We start from the raw sequence: 19,989 nt of genomic DNA, 5'->3' as shown, positions 1-19,989 counted from the left end.
CTTCAATTTGTTTAAAAAAAAATAAACATTTTTAAAATTGACTGAAAGAGACAATTATATTGTTAATCGCAATTATTTCTGAGACAATAAATTGTACAGCAACATTTGGAATATATTGGTTCCAATATTGGTTAGTGCAACTTTTTAACATTAGGTAGATCTGCTAAATCAAGCTCCCCGCACATGCACGCACAAACACACATACTAGGGCTGCACAATTTGAGGAAAATATGCATAATGTTTTGAATATCACGATAACCGTATTCCTTGCGATAAATAAACAGATTTAAGTGTACTCAGTTCTGCTGCTTCCAGTATTTTGCTTGTTGAATTTAAATCAAATGAAAGGAAATATTTTCCAGCTTTCTTTTATTGAACAAATTAAACATTGAATTTAAAGTAAAACGCAACATTAAAAAAAGAAAGACAGTTACATTTTAAAGTGCTGATTTCTACTGATGTTTTCTGAGAGTCTTTCACGATATGTCGCAGCTTTTCGCGATGTTTATTGCACCAGTTGATGTTGCGATGACAATGGGGAAACAATATATTGTGCAGCCCTAACACCCACCCAGATACACACCCACCCACCCACCCAGATACACACACACACACACACACACACACACACACACACACACACACACACACACACACACACACACAAACCAACATAGAAACACACCCACACACACAGTCCCAGTCAGTTAAAGCAGGAGTGAATGAAAGAATGAAAGACAGGCAGGAGCAGCGATGCATGCAGAGAGAAGGAACATACAGCGGCAGTCTGCACAGGACTACAGTTCACATAGGAGACAGCAGGACGGGGCTTGACTGAGCGCTTCCAGTTGCTAAGGAGAGTGAGGAGCAGCTCAGGGATGGAGCCACTGCGGTAGTACGACTTCAGGAAGGAGAGAGGAGAGGAACAAAAGCAATGAACAGAGGATGACAAATCCCACAGCACAGGTGACTGGTGACTATGCAGAAATGCGGAAGAAAGAAATAACACAGATGAATGGAATGCTAAAAAAAAAAAAAAGGCTGCGAAACTTGGGCCTCTTGGGGCTGATGGGATACGTACCCAGCTGGTGCTGGCCCCCTGACCCTTTGCGAAGAGCAGGGAGGAACCTTGCAGCACTGTCCACGAGGAGGTCCAGTTCTTCCTGTACGTCACAATAACACAAAGACAAACTCTTTTAAAAGCTCGTCAGGATTTAAAAAAAAAATAAAGTAATTTTCATATGGAGCCGTTAAAGATTCCTACCTGACTTTCTTTCCATTCTCTGTGATTTTGGTGACATTGAGGACTCCACACTTCTCCGAGGGCTGAGGAGACACAGACGCGAGTAAGAAGCTGCTAGAACACATGCACGGAAACACACATTTGTCCAAACACACACGCTGAAGCTTGAGAAGCAAATGGGACAATGCTGGAGGCTGGAAGTGGCTGTGCTGCTTGATGTTTTGCCCAAATATCCCCAGCAGAGGGCTCCCTCACACTGATGCAGAGTGTCCTCATTGCTGCGTGCTTGCTGAAATGTTCAGGCATGGTGTTAGATGTGGCATGCAGCAGATGAGCGCAGTGGTGGAAGAAGTATTCAGATCCTTTACTAAAGTAAAAGTACTGATACCACACTGTAAAAAGTCCTGCATTGAAAATGTTACTTAAGTAAAAGTATGTAAGTATAATCAGGAAAATGTACTTAAAGTATTAAAAGTAAAATTACTGGATGCAGACAAACACTCACATTTTAGAAACTGGAAACCATTAATGGTCGAATCCTTTCAGCTTTACTTGTAGGCCTGTATATTGTTGGGTAGTTTAGTTTATAATAAAACATTATTATTCTATTAATTACATGTGTTTTGTGTATAAAAATTTTAATGTGTAAAGTAACTAGTAACTAAAGCTGTAACAGATGAATGTAGTGGAGTCAAAAGTACAATATTTCTCTCTGAAATGTAGCGGAGTAGAAGTAGAAAGTGGCATGAAGAGAAAAGACTAGTTAAGTACATGTACCACATATTTGTACTGAAGTACAGTACTTGAGTAAATGTACTTAGTTGCATTCCACCAGTGGATGAGAGGAACCAAATGCAATGCAGGCAGAGAGTTGAGGAGATGAGGAGAAGGGCGTGTTTGTATGTGGATGCAGGTGAAAGTAGGAAGGTGGTGATAAGTGCGGTGTGGTGCGGTGCAAGCTGAAATACTAACGGTCGAGGGGTGCTTAGGAGATGAGGGGCAGGAGTCAGAGTCTGGAGAGCTCTGCTTGGGCACCGGAGCACACTCCTACCAACAAGAGGCACAACATAGTGAGTCGCTAACAGCTACCGGCTAACTAGGAGACACATGGAGACAGTCCGTATGAGGTCAGTGAGGGGGGAAGGAAATGGATCAGGAAGGTTGTGCTGGAGGTTAGTGTAAGTCATCAAAGGATCGGGTTAGGATTTAGTTTGCAAACAACATGCGTTTGAGCTTCTGATGAAAGTTAATTTAGAGTTTAGAGAGTCATTCGAAGACGCTGCTTCCTTCCTGTTGATCCAATCCACCGTGAGAACAAAATCAGACATCTTTGATTGAGTGTACGCATGGCTTTGATTGTTATATTACCACAGCTATTTTAACAAGTCATTCTACAGGACACGGTGGCAGTGAAGCGATACAGATCATCTGTTGATTAGAGAAGAGGCCGGAGAGAAGAGGCTCTGCGTGGTACCAACTTTATCACGGCACAGAGAGAGATGGAATCTCCTCCTGTGTGAGTCGGAAGTGAACCGCCGGAGTTTGAAAGAGAACTGCAATGAAACCCCCCACCCCCCAAACACACACACACACAGTTAGCCTCCAATATGTCCTTTAAAACTTGGTGTGTACTTTAAACGCCTCCTCACTGTTATCTTGAAATGTATGCCACAGAGTTTAACATTTACTCCAACCAAATAAAATATGACCGTAAGGTGTTTTTCAAGGGTTATTTCTTCATGGTGTCATGTCAGGTAGTTAACAGTGCATGATGTACAGTACACACACTGGTGTAAACACAATACATGTGGGAAAATTGAATAGTAAAAACCAAATCTGAAACTATAAATTAAAGAGACACTCCATAGAGTTTACAAGTTGCATAATGTTTCAGGGTTGGGTCAACTTGGGCTTGGTGACTAAAATGTTTTAATAGAGAAACCTGCAGTACAAACTGAGGGTATGGAGTTTACAAAGACTTGGGCATTTGTGAGGCACTATATAAAAAATGATAAAATAATCTGTTGGGTACACATTAATACATTATGCCTTCTAAATTCATAGAAATGACCGATTGTAATTTTCTTGGTCAATTCTAATTCCTGATTGTTTAAAGGTCTGAGCTCTTTCTAAGAACTACAATTGGCAGCACACACAAACATTATTATAACTTTTAATTGTATGTTCATAAGAAAACACTGACTATTAAATAACTTTTACATTTTCAAAAAAAGGGTTACAGGACCTTCTCTCCCTCAAAGAAACCTTAAAATAAAAAGGGCTCCATATTAATGGACAGAACTTATATTATTATGTTTAAAAGCTATAGCAACACCCACATCCAAAGATCCAGAGAGAAAGAGAGAGATGCTCAAATGAGCCATTTACAAATTACAAGAGAATGTAAAAGAAAATATGATCCTTTACTGTGTTTTTAGACCTATTATTGGGTCAACTATGTATTATCTATCTAAAACTATGTATTTTATTTATCTATACCTATATGTATAATATAGAACTATTTATGAATCAGTGTATATTTGCAAAAACGTAAATGTGTGTGTATTATTTTATATTAACTCCCACTCCTGCCTGCACACAGAGCAAGAGGAGAGGGAGAGACACGGTCAATGTGATTACTAGCATCCATGGGAATTAATAACTATACAATATATTTGAATATATGTCTTGCTTCTTCCCTAATGGTCTGAATAAGTGGCTAAATTTGTCGCTAGTTGCTTTTCAAAAACAAAGTCACTAAGCGGGTCTGACAAGGGTGTGTGTGTGTGTGTGTGTGTGTGTGTGTGTGTGTGTGTGTGTGTGTGTGTGTGTGTGTGTGTGTGTGTCAGTCAATGGTGTGTTTACGGTCTGTGCCACTGTGAGCGCAACGTGAACCCGCGTGTGGCGCATGTGTGGAAATCTGACCGCCACAGAATTGGCTATATCTGAGACTGATCGGCTGAAAAATCGTCGGGTTCCAGTCACCGGCCGATTGATCGGTGCATCTCTAATAATAATAATTTGTGCATGAATAAAACAGAGCACAGCATTAAACACACGGTTGACATGTTTTCTCTGCGTTTAAGGGTCGTCAAAGATAACACAATGTTGTTTAACATTAGGTAACGTCTAAAGTGTTTCCATGTATCCAAAATCAAACTGCATTCAATCAAAGTGGCTCACTCTGCATAGGTAGACACACATATATCACTGTGTGGACTCAAGCAGTGCAGGTAAACAAAGACAGTCAAATCTAAATAAGATGCTTAGATTTAATGCTGCTGGCAAAACCAGCAACGCAACTTTGAGAGGTGGCGCCCCGCCAAATCTCACGTGAATCACGGCAGAGTTGACGAGGAAAACGAAGAAAGCGCGGCCGGAAGAGTCAAGGAAAAGAAAATGAGAAACTGGCCGTATGAGGAACCGGACAAGAGTCCCACTCGCTCAGGCTTTCACTCGTTGGCGTAACTCCACAGCGGCTCTAGGGGTCGCTGTTTGACAAAAATGGAAACTGCATAGTATGCCTTTAAGACATCATGTCTGCTGTAAAGAATTACCTTGCTCTGTGCAACCTCAATCTGTACAGAAACTAGCTGGGTTTTATGCAAAACAGTAACCTAAAGTGGCGTTTCACTGTCTGATAACATTCACAACATGTTTGTTTAATACACATGTAAGTAAGACCTGTTTTTCTTACTTTGTCAAGGTTCCAAAATTAGAGAGACAGGTTTATCCATCGTAAGCCTGTTTCTCTGAAACTGAAGCTGAAAGGGTCATTAGTGCTCGGGGATTACAATCACTGCCAATAAGACAGGTAATGGAAAGAGCAGACAGGAAGCCTGCCAGAAAACCTGCAGCAACAACAGTGCCCGTTTCCACACCAACCGGACCCAACAGTCCGAGTAACCTCATTAGTCCTCGCCTTTTCTATCCTGCCGTCTTCGTCGGCTTACCTTGTCGTTGAGGTCTAAGACGTAGGTGCTGTGTCTCCACTTGGTGAGGACGATGGGATCCTGCTGCTTCCTCTCCAGACTGCGACTTTTGGGAACCTCGCCGGACTGAGGGGACATATTGTACTGCAGAGACAAGAGATGAGAGCTACAGGTTTAAACTCCACAGAGTTCTTCTAGCACACCCTGCAGTATCTTCTCTCTCCCCTACCCTACCTCTCCTTTCACCGTCCACAGCACCATTGGACAAAGGGACTTCTCTTACAGCCCAGGCATCTTCTTCAACGATCCACTGCTCCACTGAATGTAGCCATGTCCGCACTACTGTCCACACACTGTGAGAATGGACTGCTACATTCTGATCAGCTCTCCAGATTAGCAGGTAAAGAGCCTGGAATAGTCTGTCACCAGGAGTACAACTCAAACTCGTGTGTGAGCTCGCCAGACACTTATCCCCTTACAATAACAGGAGTATGTGTGAATGCAGAGCTTCATCCTGTCTGTGGCAGTCGGGTAAACACAGAGGGGCGTGACAAAGCGGCGCTACCAGGGAATGAGACTGGGCTGCACACCCTGCTGCGTGCTGCTATTGGCTGGGGGTGACACACCCACTTGGGGCCCAAAGGCTCTTTTCTGACGTCCCACACAAAATATAAGAAGAGTAAATCCAGGCAGAGGGCAGAGCCCCTGCAGATACAGACACCACCACACGCTTGCTAGTGGGTCGTAAGGGATGATTGAGGGCCACGCCAACATTGGCACCTGGTAGATCAACCAATGGCACGCTAGCAAAAGGTGTGCAAAAGTATTTTTAGAAAATGTTCCGATCCCCATGCCAAATGAACTATTTAACAGCCATTGGCAGGAGCACAGCCTGTTATTTATGGTAGTGTGATTATCTTTCTCCCCATCCTAATGCTGCAAAGAGCCGCCCTACTCTGCCTCTGATTGGTTAGTACTCATTGCCTAAAAAAAAAAATAACACTGCCTGAGCGAGCTCGGGAGATGTTGGCAGGCTTAATGCTGATCTGGCACACTGATGAACAAAGAACATTTTAAAATGGCACTGCATATTAAAAAGGGTTCCGACCCCTGGTCTATACATTGTTTCTTTTGTAGTAAAATACTGCATATTATACTTTTAAATGAAGTATAATGGATAGAGAAGACAAGGCACATGGACAGCTAATGCTTGTAGGATAATTTACAGATAAGTCTTCTTATTTAATGTGGGCACGGCGAGTGCCGGAGTTCTGTTTTGTCTTGGTCATTCCTAAACTTTGATGCTTTTTATTTTTCTCTCTCTCTTTTTAAAACCTCTCAAATTTTCGGTGTTATTTCTTTAGTATGTTTATACTTATGTAAAGCCCTTTATATCTTCATAGGATAATCTTACCTTGGGCAGTTCCCATTCTGACCTGGATCCATCGGCGCTGTAGTAGTAGGGCCGACCTTGTTCATCCACATGTTTTATCCACTGTGAACAAAAACACTAGTCAGGATCCAAAAAAAAGAGAAAACTAACAACACAGCGTTACAACGTAAATTCCCCTTGGGGGATCAATGAACTGTCTCTTCGTTTTTTTGCAGGGATGAATTTAACATAACATGCAGAAGTTGAAATTAGAGTATCAAAGACCCGCCCCTGGACGACTGTGATGGAGTTGGCTGGTTAATCGATAGAGCGCACCTTCTCCTGTGTGTATTCCGAGACGTAGAGAGTGTGTCCATGTTCATCCAGCTCCTCAGACCAGCCTCTCGGGGAGGACCCGTACTGGCTGTCAGACTGACTCGAGTTGGTGCTGGGACAGTTTTCCTCGGAGGACAGCGGCTGTGGAGGACCAAAAAAAAAAAAAAAGAGAGGCGGAGGGCTTATTGATACAGGTTTAAGGTGGTTCATTAGCAGACACAACAAATCTACCCATGAAGACATTACAACCAGTCTACTCTACTTGAGTGCTATGGAGCAGGTTTGCCAAATACCTTAGCAGGAATGTTACAAACACTGTTTCAAGTTTCATGTTATTTATTGTCAAATGTACAATTACAGAAGCAGTCATTGCAAATAAAAATATTGGGCGTCAGGCTCCCTCCAACAATGCCACTTACGTTTGTAGAAAATCACAAGTAAAAAAAATAAACGAGAATGTTAGAAGACATAAAATAGTGCAATGCAGGGATTACAAGTGCTTTAAAATGCAATCGCTGTGAAAAGATCAGAAAATAAAAATGTATCTCTCTCTCAGCTGGACTGGAGTACGTGACAACTTAGCTGTGCACTGAATATGACGTGTAAACCCGCGGTCAAGACAGCCTGCTCCAGCAGCCTTCAGGCTGAACAGGAAGTCCAAGTCCAAGTCCAATTCCGATTTAATAAAATGTTATCAGACCCATATATCAGCTCGTACACAGTCTCCAGTTGTTTTTATTATTACAGAGTAGCTGTTAAAATGCTTTACATGAGATCTGTTGCTGATGTTAATCAAAAACAGACTGTAGATGATCTGTAATCTGAACAGATTTAGTCTCTCTGACTTCTGAACGTCACCATCAGCCACACTACATGTGTTCTGTTACAGTTTTTTCCAACTGCTTACACACAAAATCTTTTCATGTCACACGATTTTTGAAACCTCTCACTCAAAGTGCAAAACTACACAGCAAATCTCCAAAACCATAAACTATTTCTCAGCCTTTCACTCAGCTTTCAATCGCATAAAACACTTTTTTCAAAACTTTAAACACAATTCTCTACCTCATCCATCGTCAACCACTTATCCCGCGCACAGGGTCGTGGGGGGGCTGGAGCCAATCCCAGCATACGTCGGGCGAAAGGCGGGGTACACCCTGGACAGGTCGCCAGTCCATCGCAGGGCCACACATAGACGAACAACCACTCACTCACACATGCACACCTGCGGACAATTTAGGGACACCAATAAACCTAGCCCGCATGTCTTTGGAAGCCGGAGTACCCGGAGAGAACCCACACAGACACGGGGAGAACATGCAAACTCCACACAGAAAGGCCGGGCCAACCGGGGTACGAACCCACAACCTTCTTGCTGTGAGGCGACAGTGCTAACCACCGCACCACCGTGTCCCCTACAATTCTCTACCTAAGACACAAAAATCTAACAAGAAGTGACTTGCTATCCATTTCTAAACACAACCAATCAAAATGCTACACTTATTTACCAGGGCACACACACACTCCTCACATTTGCAAACACATTATGTCAAAACTGAACACTAACCAATCACTGCTTTAGTATAGGCCTATACAGAGGTCAAAGGTCAGATTACCTGTTTGGAACAATGGATGCCAACAATAGACAGAGAGCAAGGGGAGGAGGAAGAGAGACAGGGGATAACAACGAGGAGGAGGAGGAGGAGGAGGAAGAAGAGTAAGAAGGAGAGCCATCTCTGATGAGATCAGGGGAGAAGCCCATCCTGAGTAGCTTTACAGTGGCGTCCATACTGCATGCAACTATCTAATGACTATTTCAGCATTACAAATCAATCAGACTTTGTTTTGCACAAAGTGCATACAATTCTGTCCCCCCACACACACACACGCCCCACACACACACACACAACACACTCACACACACACACACCCACACACACACACACACACACACACACACACACACACACATTATTTATTCTAAAAATGATACCTTTGGTTTACATATGTTTATACTTTTGTTTTCTTATTTCATGCTACTGTATACAACACTGTGCTATTCTTACAAACGTAATGTTTTGCCCAATACATATTTTCTGTTTTATTGTAACATTACATTGTTTTTTACAGTGCACTTTTCAACCACTTTCAGCAGACTACTTTCTCTCTAGAACATTGTAAATGTAGATATAAGCCTATGAAAGACAAAAGAGGTTTAGATTTAGAACAACAGTGTGTACGTGGTATATCCAAAAATGTACTATTATGAAAAAAGTGTTTGCCATTTGATGCAAATGCTTCATTTTGAGATGTGTTTATGGCATTTTGAATGCAGTGTTTCATTTTGAAGGAGATGTGAGGCATTTTGCATTTTGTGTGAGCAGTTTTGGGAATTGTGTGTAGAGTTTTGAAAAAAGGAGACGTAGTTTTGAAAACGTGTGTAAGCAGTTGGAAAAAACTGTAACAGAATAAACCTTCAAATCAGACAAATATAAAAAAAAACTAGTCGATTCTGAACCAATCAGCTGTTAGATCAGCTGAGAACTGCGCTGCCTGCGTCTCAAACCTGCGGCCGCCTTGATCTCGTGAGGTTAGCGTTGCCCACGTGTGAATGACATCAGAGCAAGTCGGGATCAAGTCGGACACAGATCTAACCGGCATGAATTTGGGCGGCGATCGCCGGTGGTCGATTCTGCTCAGGCCTGGCTCATCTCCAACGAGGCTATTATGACGCGTGAACCCCGCCCATTTCCATCATGTGAGGTAATTGATAAGCATGACCAGGGACCGACCTGTGTTGACTGGCTTGGTTTGAACTGACAAAAGAAGGGTTGAACATGGGTCAGATATAGGGCTGGGCGATATAGAGAAAATCTAATATCACGATATTCTTGACCAAATACCTAGACGTCAATATTGCGACAATATTGTATGGTTGACTATTGGTACTTTAACAAAATGTTATTTACACAATGAGATTTTTGATAAATAATATCCAGAAATGACTTAATGACTTAGTGGGTAAAGGTAAATAATAGAACAGCTAGAACAGTCTGGTAAGTTCAGAAAATGACATCACTTTACTGTAATGCAGCCTTTAAAACCAGGAAAAGACACCACTTGACATATTACGATATTCAAAATCTAAGACGATATCTAGTCTCATATCGCGATATCGATATAACATCGATATATTGCCCAGCTCTAGTCAGATAACCCTGGTCTGACCCGGGTCATTGGTGTGAAAGAGGTATAATTCTCGTCAAATAAAGCAAATACGAGTATTTCCCAAAACAGACTATTCCCTTAAAAATAGTTCCACCTCGACCAGCTCCAGCATTCAAATGTTGCTTACACAATGATGAATTTGTAGTATTAAGGACAGCTACAAATGATTATTACAATTTATAACTGATCAGTTTACAAATGATAGAAAACTCATATTTGAGAGGCTGGAACCAGCATGCACAATTAATCAAATTTCAAAATGCATGTTGATTCCTTTTCTGTTGATTGACTCAATCAATTCAGCAATGATATTCCATTAGCCACCTTACTCTCCTTAACAAAATACTGCAATAAACCAAACCTCCACATGGGGGCAGTGCTGGATAGTTAGGCAGAAAACTACAACCTGACAGGAAACCATGACTTCCCCATATCAAAGGCACTCTTGTTTCTCTACCTTCAGTAACCACAGCTCCATTTAAAAAGTCCTTTGAGGTTCACCACACCTTCACCACAGCCTGTTGATTTAAGACCGACTGCCAGGGAGCCCATGTACAGACTGTTAATGTCCTCCACAACTGGGGACACAGCTTAGAATTTCCCTCACATACTAATTAAATACCTGAATCACACCTACTGTTGGGTTTCCTGTGGGTCTAAAGCAGGGGTGTCAAACTCAACGTCATGTAGGGCCACACTGGAAAATGAGAATCACATCATGCTTTCATTTCTGAAAAAGTCAAATACTGTATCTTTGACTGTATGATTCCATGTCTCATATAGCTTTCTCACTTGCAGTTTGATCGACATAAAGCCCTAAAAAAGTCAGCAAAAAAGTTCCTCAGCCAGCTTAGAGTTTAGCAAATCAAGCAAAACTGAAATTACATTTTAAAAGCAGACTCACAAACCGGTTTCCCAGCTTGAAAACGAAAACTCTCTGGTTCTGGGAGTGTGAAAGTCGGCAAATCTACCAAAGTCTGCTCCAAGTGTTGTGTAGTTGCAGTTTGAAAAACAGTTTTCCGGCTTTTTTTTTTTTTTTTAGGTGGGCCAAAGTTTATTGTGAACCTAAATTGATATGCGGGCCGGATCAAAACCTGCGAGGGCGGGGGTTGAGTTTGACACGTGGTCTAAAAGAAGGAATTTTGTTGCAGTTTTGCATATGCTTTGCTCATGCTGCCCAATTTTGCCCAACAACTTTTAAAGGAGACCTATTATATACTTTTTTCAGATTCATACTTGTATTTTGTGATTCTACGTGATTCTGATTTTACATGATTTAATATTCAAAAAAGCACTAAATTTTTCTCATACTACCCATGGCTGCTGCACCTGTATTCACCCTCATTCTGAGACGCTCTGTAGGAGCGCCCGTCTCTTTACCGAAAAAGCCCAGTCTGCTCTGATTGGCCAGCGTGTCTCTGGAATCTCTGCTGCTGTCCAACTTTTGGACATTTTTCCCGTGAAAAATCACAAATAAAGTCTTCTAAAACAAATACTACACAACCGGACGTGTTCCAGCAGTAATGTGACCCGAAATTGGAGATACATTTAAACAACGTTAGCAGCAATGATTACAAGTTTCCCTGGAGTTAGCATGCAGCCACTTGTAGTTAGTATTAGATTGTAATGGAATGAAGCTTCACTTTTTAGCATCAAAAGCTGAACGATTAATCGTTTTCAAATCAAAATTGAGATTTGAAAGAATGCGATTAGCTAATCGTAAAAACCGCGATTATCAAATTATCATAATTTATGAGGCAGATGAGAAATTTCAGTTTACAGAAAGAACTGATATTTTTTTCATTGGAATTGTTTTTTTATTATTATAACTTTAGCTTTTGTGATAAATGTTCTGTGTTGACTGTTCAATGTTCCATGCTTATTAAAAGAAAAACAGTTATTGCTGGCAATTCATATCTATGTTTTCATCCTTGTATTAGAATATAGAGCAGTCTTGATGGTATGTTATAATGCTCCATGACATGTTTTATCTGTTACACAGTGAACATTGAACTTTAGCTAAACTTTTAAGAAGAAAGAAAAAAAAAAAAAAAATCACAAATCGAATCGGAATCACAATATCTGGCAGAAAAACCACAATTAGATTTTCCCCCCAAATCGTTTAGCCCTACTGGATATGTTTTAGCAGTAATGTGACCAGAAATTGGGAGAAATTAACAATGGCAGCCAAGATTACAGCTTTCCCTGACTTAGCATGTAGGTAGTTCAATGTAAATACAGCAGCAGCCTAAAATCATAGAAACCCGTAGGAAAAAACTATTGAAGGCGGAGCGTTCAGAACATTGGGAAATCTTTTGCTCATGGGGATTTCTCTACCTCACTATTTGAAGCTCTGGCCACGTTTAACATGAAAATCTGACATTGTAACATTATAGATATGACAGAAAATACAGAAAAACATAATAGGTTCCCTTTAAACAGAAGTCACACAGTCTCACAATTTAACTTAAGACTTTTTTACGATTTATATACCATGCAAGATAAAGAAATGGCGTGAGCTGGTTTAAGCATCCCTCACCTCACTCTCCGCTGTGCCCTGGCTGTCTCCTCGGATACTGCTGGTGCTGCCGCTGGCGTCCCTGGTGCGCGGGGGCTTCCAGGTGCGCTCTCCGCTGGCGCGGTTGTAGTAGAAATGCCTGCCGCTCAGGTCTTTGTGGGTCTCCCAGTCGCCCAAGATGTGGAGAGGGGAGCTGGAGGGGACGGGCGGCAAGCTGGACTGAGAGATCTTCAACTCCTGCAGGTTGGTGTAGACCGGCGAGTCGGACCGGCCCGGACCTGTAGGTGATGTTGTCTGGTGGAGGAAAGGAGAGAAGAAGAGGAGGTCAGACCATTAACAATTCTACACTCTTCAACTCTTCAGGATTTTATTTTAAAAGCCCTTATTATGCTTTTTTGGGATTTTCCCAACCTTTAGGTTTGTGTGTGTATGTAATAGATGTACAGTACAGGCCAAAAGTTTAGACACACCTTCTCATTCAATGGGTTTCTTTATTTTCATGACTATTTACATTGTAGATTTTCACTGAAGGCATCAAAACTATGAATGAACAGATATGGAATTATGTACTTAACAAAAAAGTGTGAAATAACTGAAAACATGTCTTATATTTTAGATTCCTCAAAGTAGCCACCCTTTGCTTTTTTTGAAAACTCAAGGGTTTTGACAAACCCTTGGTGTTCTCTCAATGAGCTTCATGAGGTAGTCACCTGAAATGGTTTTACCTTCACAGGTGTGCCTTGTCAGGGTTAATTAGTGGAAGTTTTTCCCTTATTAGTGGAAGTTTTTCCCTTATTAATAATCCTCCAGGAGAACACGACCGCTTTGCAATGTGGTATACAGGACTAGTAGTAGGGTACATTGCATGTACACTGTGCATTGTGGGTATTTTATAGTGGACTATATAGTGAATGAAATTAACCTCAGAGAGTTCAAACACTACACTACAAAATAGCGAACACACTATATAGTGCACAGTTTCCGTGACAGGGAACGGTTTCCAACACAGCTAGAGACTTTACGAGTGTCCTGATTTTCCTCTCAACAGGCAATGATATTCCAGGAATTCCATAAGCAGAAGAAGCCCTGAAATGACTCCAGAGCCTGCTGAGATCTAACTATCTGTAATGTTGGTCCTGTCCAGCACAGAGACCAACAGCTCTCACATCCTGGACTGGACTGGACTGTTGAATGCAACAAGCTGTGCTGTTTGTTGCAGTTAAAAATCACAACCATGCACTTGTAGCTGTAAAACAACAGCCCTGCTGTACATAAAGCCAACTTCTCTTTCTAAGAGCATGAAGGTGAGGCAGTGAGTTAGGGATCCCTCTGACAGGCTGCACGGCAGGATGCAGCTGCTAATCAAATCACATGCCACATGTGGCTCGCAGATACTTTAAAACCATACCGTTCCGATTCTAATCAGGTCCGCTAAACGGATGGATTCAGCACAGTTACATAATCATGTATCGGTCTACTTGGAGACCAGAGAGAAACACAATGAACATAACGGGCTACTGGTATTAGCATTAGGGCTGCAACTAATGATTATTTTCATTGTCGATTAATCTGGCGAGAAGTTCTCTCAATTAATTGATAAGTTGTTGATTCTATAAAAATGTCAGAGGGCTGCGTTGAGCAGTGAAAAAATTTAATACGATGCAGGAAGTCAGAGTAACAGATAATGTGTAAAATCTTATCGACGCCCAAACACTAAACAACAATTTATAATACTCAGACAGGATTTTACAACTCAAGTCATCACTGTGGCAATGATTTACCTTTTGTTACGACGACCACAAGGTGAACATGGTAATCTACCAGAAATGTGTGCTCGCATGTATTTGACTGGCCTTGTAGGCTGACGTTGCACTGTGTCTTTAATCCTTTCTAAACTAAAAGATAAGGAATGTGTCCATCTCCCTGACAAAGACCTGCTACCAGTGAGCAGATCGTAGATTCGATATTCTGACAGGACACATGTTGCAGGGATTGAACCTGACACTTTCCTGTGACAGAACAAGCCATCTTAGAAACCATGCCACCATAAATAATGCTTACAATTGCATAAAAAGCTTAGTTAAAATTAGCCCATATCCTTGACACTTCTGGGATTGCTCCGGTGCCGCAGGAAATTCCGGCAGACATGTCTTTTCGACGATTTCTGTTTCCTTACGCTTTCTTTTGTGTTGCAATTTTAAACTCTGGTAGATTTCTGAGGACTATGGTTAACTGCTCCTCAGACTGGGACTACGGATAGAAATTAGCCCTTGGCTACAATCCGGCATGTTTACATGCATGTATTCCATGTTTGTTCATTAAAATGCTCTGTCCCAATCAAATAAATAAATGAAAAAAGATCTCTGCAGGGTAAATCCAGACAGCTAGCTAGACTATCTGTCCAATCTGAGTTTTCTCGCGCATGAAGATTGTCATTGGTTTAAAGAAATGCCAATAAACCAAGTTTTTTTTCCCATCCCGTAATGCCGTGTGGACTAGCCAGACCCTTCTCTTCCTTGCACAGTGGAGGAAGGTCTGGCAAAGCGAGACTAGTGAAAATAAAGAAGATAAGAGTGGGGAAACAGAAAATATGCATAATGCACAGCAAAGACAAGCTAAGAAGTGGAAAGGGAGATAGCCTACCTTTTGAGTAAAGGGCTGGTGTCAAGTGTTGATGAGGTGTTTAAGGAAAACTAAATGAGTTGCATTAGACTGCTTAAAAAAAAAAAGGGGGGGGGGGGGTTACTAATTATGAACAGCACGCTTTGTGACATGGATCAAAATGTAAGTCCACATTATAACTGCATGGTGGCAATTTCTGAATATACTTGACTGGAATCTAGAGCTGGGATGATGTGCTTTTGTCCCAATTCGATTCTTTCATGATACATGGGTGCCGATTCAAATTGTATTGCGATTCTAAAAGTATCACGATTTGATAGTATTATAAAGTATATGATAGTATTGCAATTTCTTTTTCCTTCTTTAACGTAAAAACACAAGTTAAATAATACCCTTCAAGAGACAATATATCATGAGACTAGGGATGGTACGGTTCATGAAAAAACACCCGAACCGCTCAGTTCGCTAGTCTCGGTTCGGAGCATGTGTGTACCGCACGGTTCGTCAGTACACTGTTAATGGTCACTAACCTCTTACTGCCGTAGTGTCCACTTTATACACCTATGTTAAAACAGTTACTGGAAATGATGAGCGGGATGGGCGTGACAAACGCAACCCATGGCAGCTGATTGGACGATCGCGTCACATGGGTCTGGCTGGTCCCAAATTTCAAAATAGACTGTCATGGCGGCTCGTTCAGAATACGATCTGATATTGTACTAAAATAGTTCACCGAAACGTGTTTCTGAAAACATTTTAAGCGAGAAATAGGCCGTGCAGTTGCTGAATCTGTCTTCATTTCAGATCGACAAAGGTCAGTTTAAAAGATTTTCATCAGATTTTGAGAGACACCGAGCCGACCGCTCCTCAAGTGGAGTGGGGTGCCGCTGCAGGTCACGTCACCTGCAGAAATGTCCAGTGGGAGAGAGGCTGCCCAGAGCTGGAGGATGCGCCAGCATCGTTTATAGTCTGGTGTGTGGGAACATTTTGGATTTCATGGTACCTATGATGAAATAAAACAATACATAGAACTGCCACTGTGTGCATGTTTTGTGCAACATGCATTCAATATGCTAATTTTAGCTATATATCATATGCTGAAGTATATTCTGGAGTGTTAAAGATTAAAAGAAAAAATAACAAGAACCGTACAGAACCGAAAACCGTGACCCTAAAACCGTGATACAAACTGAACCGTGGGTTTTGTGAACCGTACCACCCCTACATGAGACATTTCTAAAAACTAATAGTTTTCTAAGAAGAATGCACATCACGTCAGTCAGTCTGACATTTATTTCATTTGTAAAGAATTTACATTTTTGACGTAGTCGCTGTCAGCGCTACCATATAAAGAGAAAATATTTAGGTGAATCATTGCTAAACAAATAAATAAAAAATAAAGATTCTAGGGAAAAAAATCTATTTAAAAAGGTCCCATGGCATGAAAATGTCACTTTATGAGGATTTTTAACATTAATATGCGTTCCCCCAGCCTGCCTATGGTCCCCCAGTGGCTTGAAATGGTGATAGGTGTAAACCGAGCCCTGGGTATCCTGCTCTGCCTTTGAGAAAATGAAAGCTCAGATGGGTCGATCTGGATCATGAGAGAGAGACACCATGGCTTGAAAACAAGCAAAGTGGCAGTTGGTCAAGGACCACTAAGGTCTATATAAAAGCATCCAAAGAGCAGCATGTCATGGGACCTTTAAAAAATGTTTCACAAAAACAATACAACACATTCGATTTTCGCCCATCCCTACTAGACTTGCTGCGGTTTTCTTTCTAAGTGACAACAGGCAACGCCATAAACTTAATCACAAATGTGGCCCCGCAGTGTCAGTGCAGACACACAAAGACAATTTCAAAAGTGGTCTTTGAAAACTTGGCAGCATCCGAAATGTCAATCCACAGAAGCCAGAAAGCTAGGTTACCATGGCTACAGCTCAGAGCATTTGACGTTGTTCTGAGTGCTTCAGAAAAATATTTTGGAGCAGAGCTGAGTCTCTGAGACTGATGCCAGCTTTGTGTCTCTCTGGAGGAGATCCAGCACCCAAACATTCTGTAGAAGACAAATAAATGGCCAACCAGAAAAAGAACTCCGATTTCAGAGGCTGTGCCAGCACCCCACCTCTCCCCTCGGTTTGTTACAGGTGAGGAATGTGTGGGGGGGATACACTTCAGTCAGAGGGTTTGAACTGTTCTCAGGACACAGATGGGACTTCCTGCCGGTGTTGGAATAACAGGAATATTTTTCAGAGAAATGATTATTTAATTTCCTGCACACATGCGGGAGCAGAAAAAAAGGATTCAGCGGTGTCCTGCTGTTTTCAGTTAGATGTACCCGCTGTTTCTCGGTTTCAGTCCAACACACAGCAAGTGCTTGAGCACGGCGGCAAACTGCTGAGAGATGACGGTTTGGCTGAACTCGGGTTCAGACTCATCAGTTCCAACTAGAATGGAGCCAGTGTGCTGCGGCTTTAATTGTTTTGTTTTTTTATTAGGGAATAATGCGGTAAAGATCAAGTCTAAATGCAGATGATTGAGTGTGGCCTGAGTGTGAGGCTGGGGCCAAATCCATTTAGATTCACTCGGGCCAGACTAACCAAACTGCATCCAGTGGAGAAGTAATTAACAAGCTTTAACGTCCACTTTGACAGAAGTTAAACCAAAACCCTTTCCTGAGGTCTCCACTTTCATTCACACAGTAATTTAACAATCATTTTTGACAGTGCAGAGTGTGCACACAGCCGGTTACTGTGCAGAGGAGCAGAGGCCCACTGTTGACATGCATACTGCACATGTCCCAAACATTTAACCTCATATTATTCATGGTGCCTTTACAGGGAGTAGGCCTAGAACTGTACTTAAAGAGGTCGATTTGGTATCGCACCCACAGAAAATTAGAAGATGGCATGAGACAGATGTATAGAAGAATGGTCAAAAGCGAAACAGCAGACGCCGAGTTATGTTGAATTTTACGGATCAAATCCAAAAACCCTTGAGCAAACACTTCTCATAATTCAACTCGGTAGGACTGGGACGATATGCTTTTGTCCCCATTCGATTCTTTCACAATACATGGGTGCTGATTGGATTTGTATCACGATTCGATAGTGTTGAGTATTACAATTTTCCTTTCCTTCTTTAACAAAAACAAAAAGGTGGAATAATACACTTCTAGAGACATATCATTAGACATCCATCCATCTTCGTCCGCTTATCCGGTGTCGGGTCGCGGGGGGAGCAGCTCCAGCAGGGGACCCCAAACTTCCCTTTCCCGAGCAACATTAACCAGCTCCGACTGGGGGATCCCGAGGCGTTCCCAGGCCAGGTTGGAGATATAATCCCTCCACCTAGTCCTTGGTCTTCCCCAAGGCCTCCTCCCAGCTGGACCTGCCTGGAACATCTCCCTAGGGAGGCGCCCAGGGGGCATCCTTACCAGATGCCCGAATCACCTCAACTGGCTCCTTTCGACGCAAAGGAGCAGCGGCTCTACTCCGAGCTCCTCACGGATGACTGAGCTTCTCACCCTATCTCTAAGGGAGACGCCAGCCACCCTCCTGAGGAAACCCATTTCGGCCGCTTGTACCCTGGATCTCGTTCTTTCGGTCATGATCCAGCCTTCATGAACATAGGTGAGGGTAGGAACGAAAACTGACCGGTAGATCGAGAGCTTTGCCTTCTGGCTCAGCTCTCTTTTCGTCACAACGGTGCGATAAATTGAATGTAATACCGCACCCGCTGCGCCGATTCTCCGACCAATCTCCCGCTCCATTGTCCCCTCACTCGCGAACAAAACCCCAAGGTACTTGCTCTCACTTTGGTCGTACAGAGATTGGATGTCCCTAAGAAGAGACCCCCTCACCCCATATTCCCGCAGCACCTCCCACAGTATCTCCCGGGGGACCCGGTCATAAGCCTTTTCCAGATCTACAAAACACATGTAGACCGGTTGGGCATACTCCCAGGCTCCCTCCAGGATCCTTGCGAGAGTGAAGAGCTGGTCCGTTGTTCCACGACCAGGACGGAATCCGCATTGTTCCTCTTCAACCTGAGGTTCGACTATCGACCGAACCCTCCTTTCCAGCACCTTGGAGTAGACTTTACCAGGGAGGCTGAGAAGTGTGATACCCCTGTAATTGGCACACCCCTCTGGTCCCCTTTTAAAAGGGGAACCACCACCCCGGTCTGCCACTCCTTTGGCACTGTCCCAGACTTCCACGCAATGTTGAAGAGGCGTGTCAACCAGGACAGCCCCTCCACACCCAGAGCCTTGAGCATTTCTGGATGGATCTCATCAATCCCAGGGGCTTTGCCACTGTGGAGTTGTTTGACTACATCAGTGACTTCCGCCTGGGAAATTGACAATGATCCCCCATCATCCTCCAGCTCTGCCTCTAACATAGAGGGCGTATTAGTCGGATTCAGGAGTTCCTCAAAGTGCTCCTTCCACCACCCTATTACCTCCTCAGTTGAGGTCAACAGTGTCCCATCCTTACTGTACACAGCTTGGATGGTTCCCCGCTTCCCCCTCCTGAGGTGGCGAACAGTTTTCCAGAAGCACTTTGGTGCCGACCGAAAGTCCTTCTCCATGTCTTCTCCAAACTTCTCCCACACCCACTGCTTTGCCTCTTTCACGGCAGAGGCTGCAGCCCTTCGGTACCCTGCAACTGCCTCCGGAGTCCTCTGGGATAACATATCCCGGAAAGACTCCTCCTTCAGTCGGACGGCTTCCCTG

At 42.7% G+C, this 19,989-nt stretch overlaps 1 protein-coding gene across 7 annotated transcripts in view; it reads right to left on the bottom strand.

Annotated features, from left to right (window-relative positions):
• Nucleotides 1–19,989, bottom strand: part of arhgap12b (Rho GTPase activating protein 12b) — a 93,051-nt gene that overhangs the window by 12,983 nt on the left and 60,079 nt on the right. For 2 of the 7 annotated variants that reach the window (XM_039790616.1, XM_039790623.1), the window contains 8 exons: nt 12,651–12,923; nt 6,884–7,024; nt 6,590–6,670; nt 5,197–5,319; nt 2,216–2,290; nt 1,265–1,326; nt 1,082–1,163; nt 779–901 (listed from right to left, as the gene is read on the bottom strand). In XM_039790616.1, the coding sequence (XP_039646550.1) occupies nt 779–901; nt 1,082–1,163; nt 1,265–1,326; nt 2,216–2,290; nt 5,197–5,319; nt 6,590–6,670; nt 6,884–7,024; nt 12,651–12,923 (960 nt within the window). The remainder of the gene's footprint in view (nt 1–778; nt 902–1,081; nt 1,164–1,264; nt 1,327–2,215; nt 2,291–5,196; nt 5,320–6,589; nt 6,671–6,883; nt 7,025–12,650; nt 12,924–19,989) is intronic. The other 5 variants (XM_039790618.1, XM_039790620.1, XM_039790617.1 and 2 more) reach the window with 4 other exon arrangements.

The sequence above is a fragment of the Perca fluviatilis genome, chromosome 22 (genome assembly GCF_010015445.1).
Source record: "Perca fluviatilis chromosome 22, GENO_Pfluv_1.0, whole genome shotgun sequence".
Lineage (NCBI taxonomy): Eukaryota > Metazoa > Chordata > Actinopteri > Perciformes > Percidae > Perca > Perca fluviatilis.
Note: the sequence above shows the minus strand (reverse complement) of the source record. Positions and strands in the feature narration are given on the sequence as shown.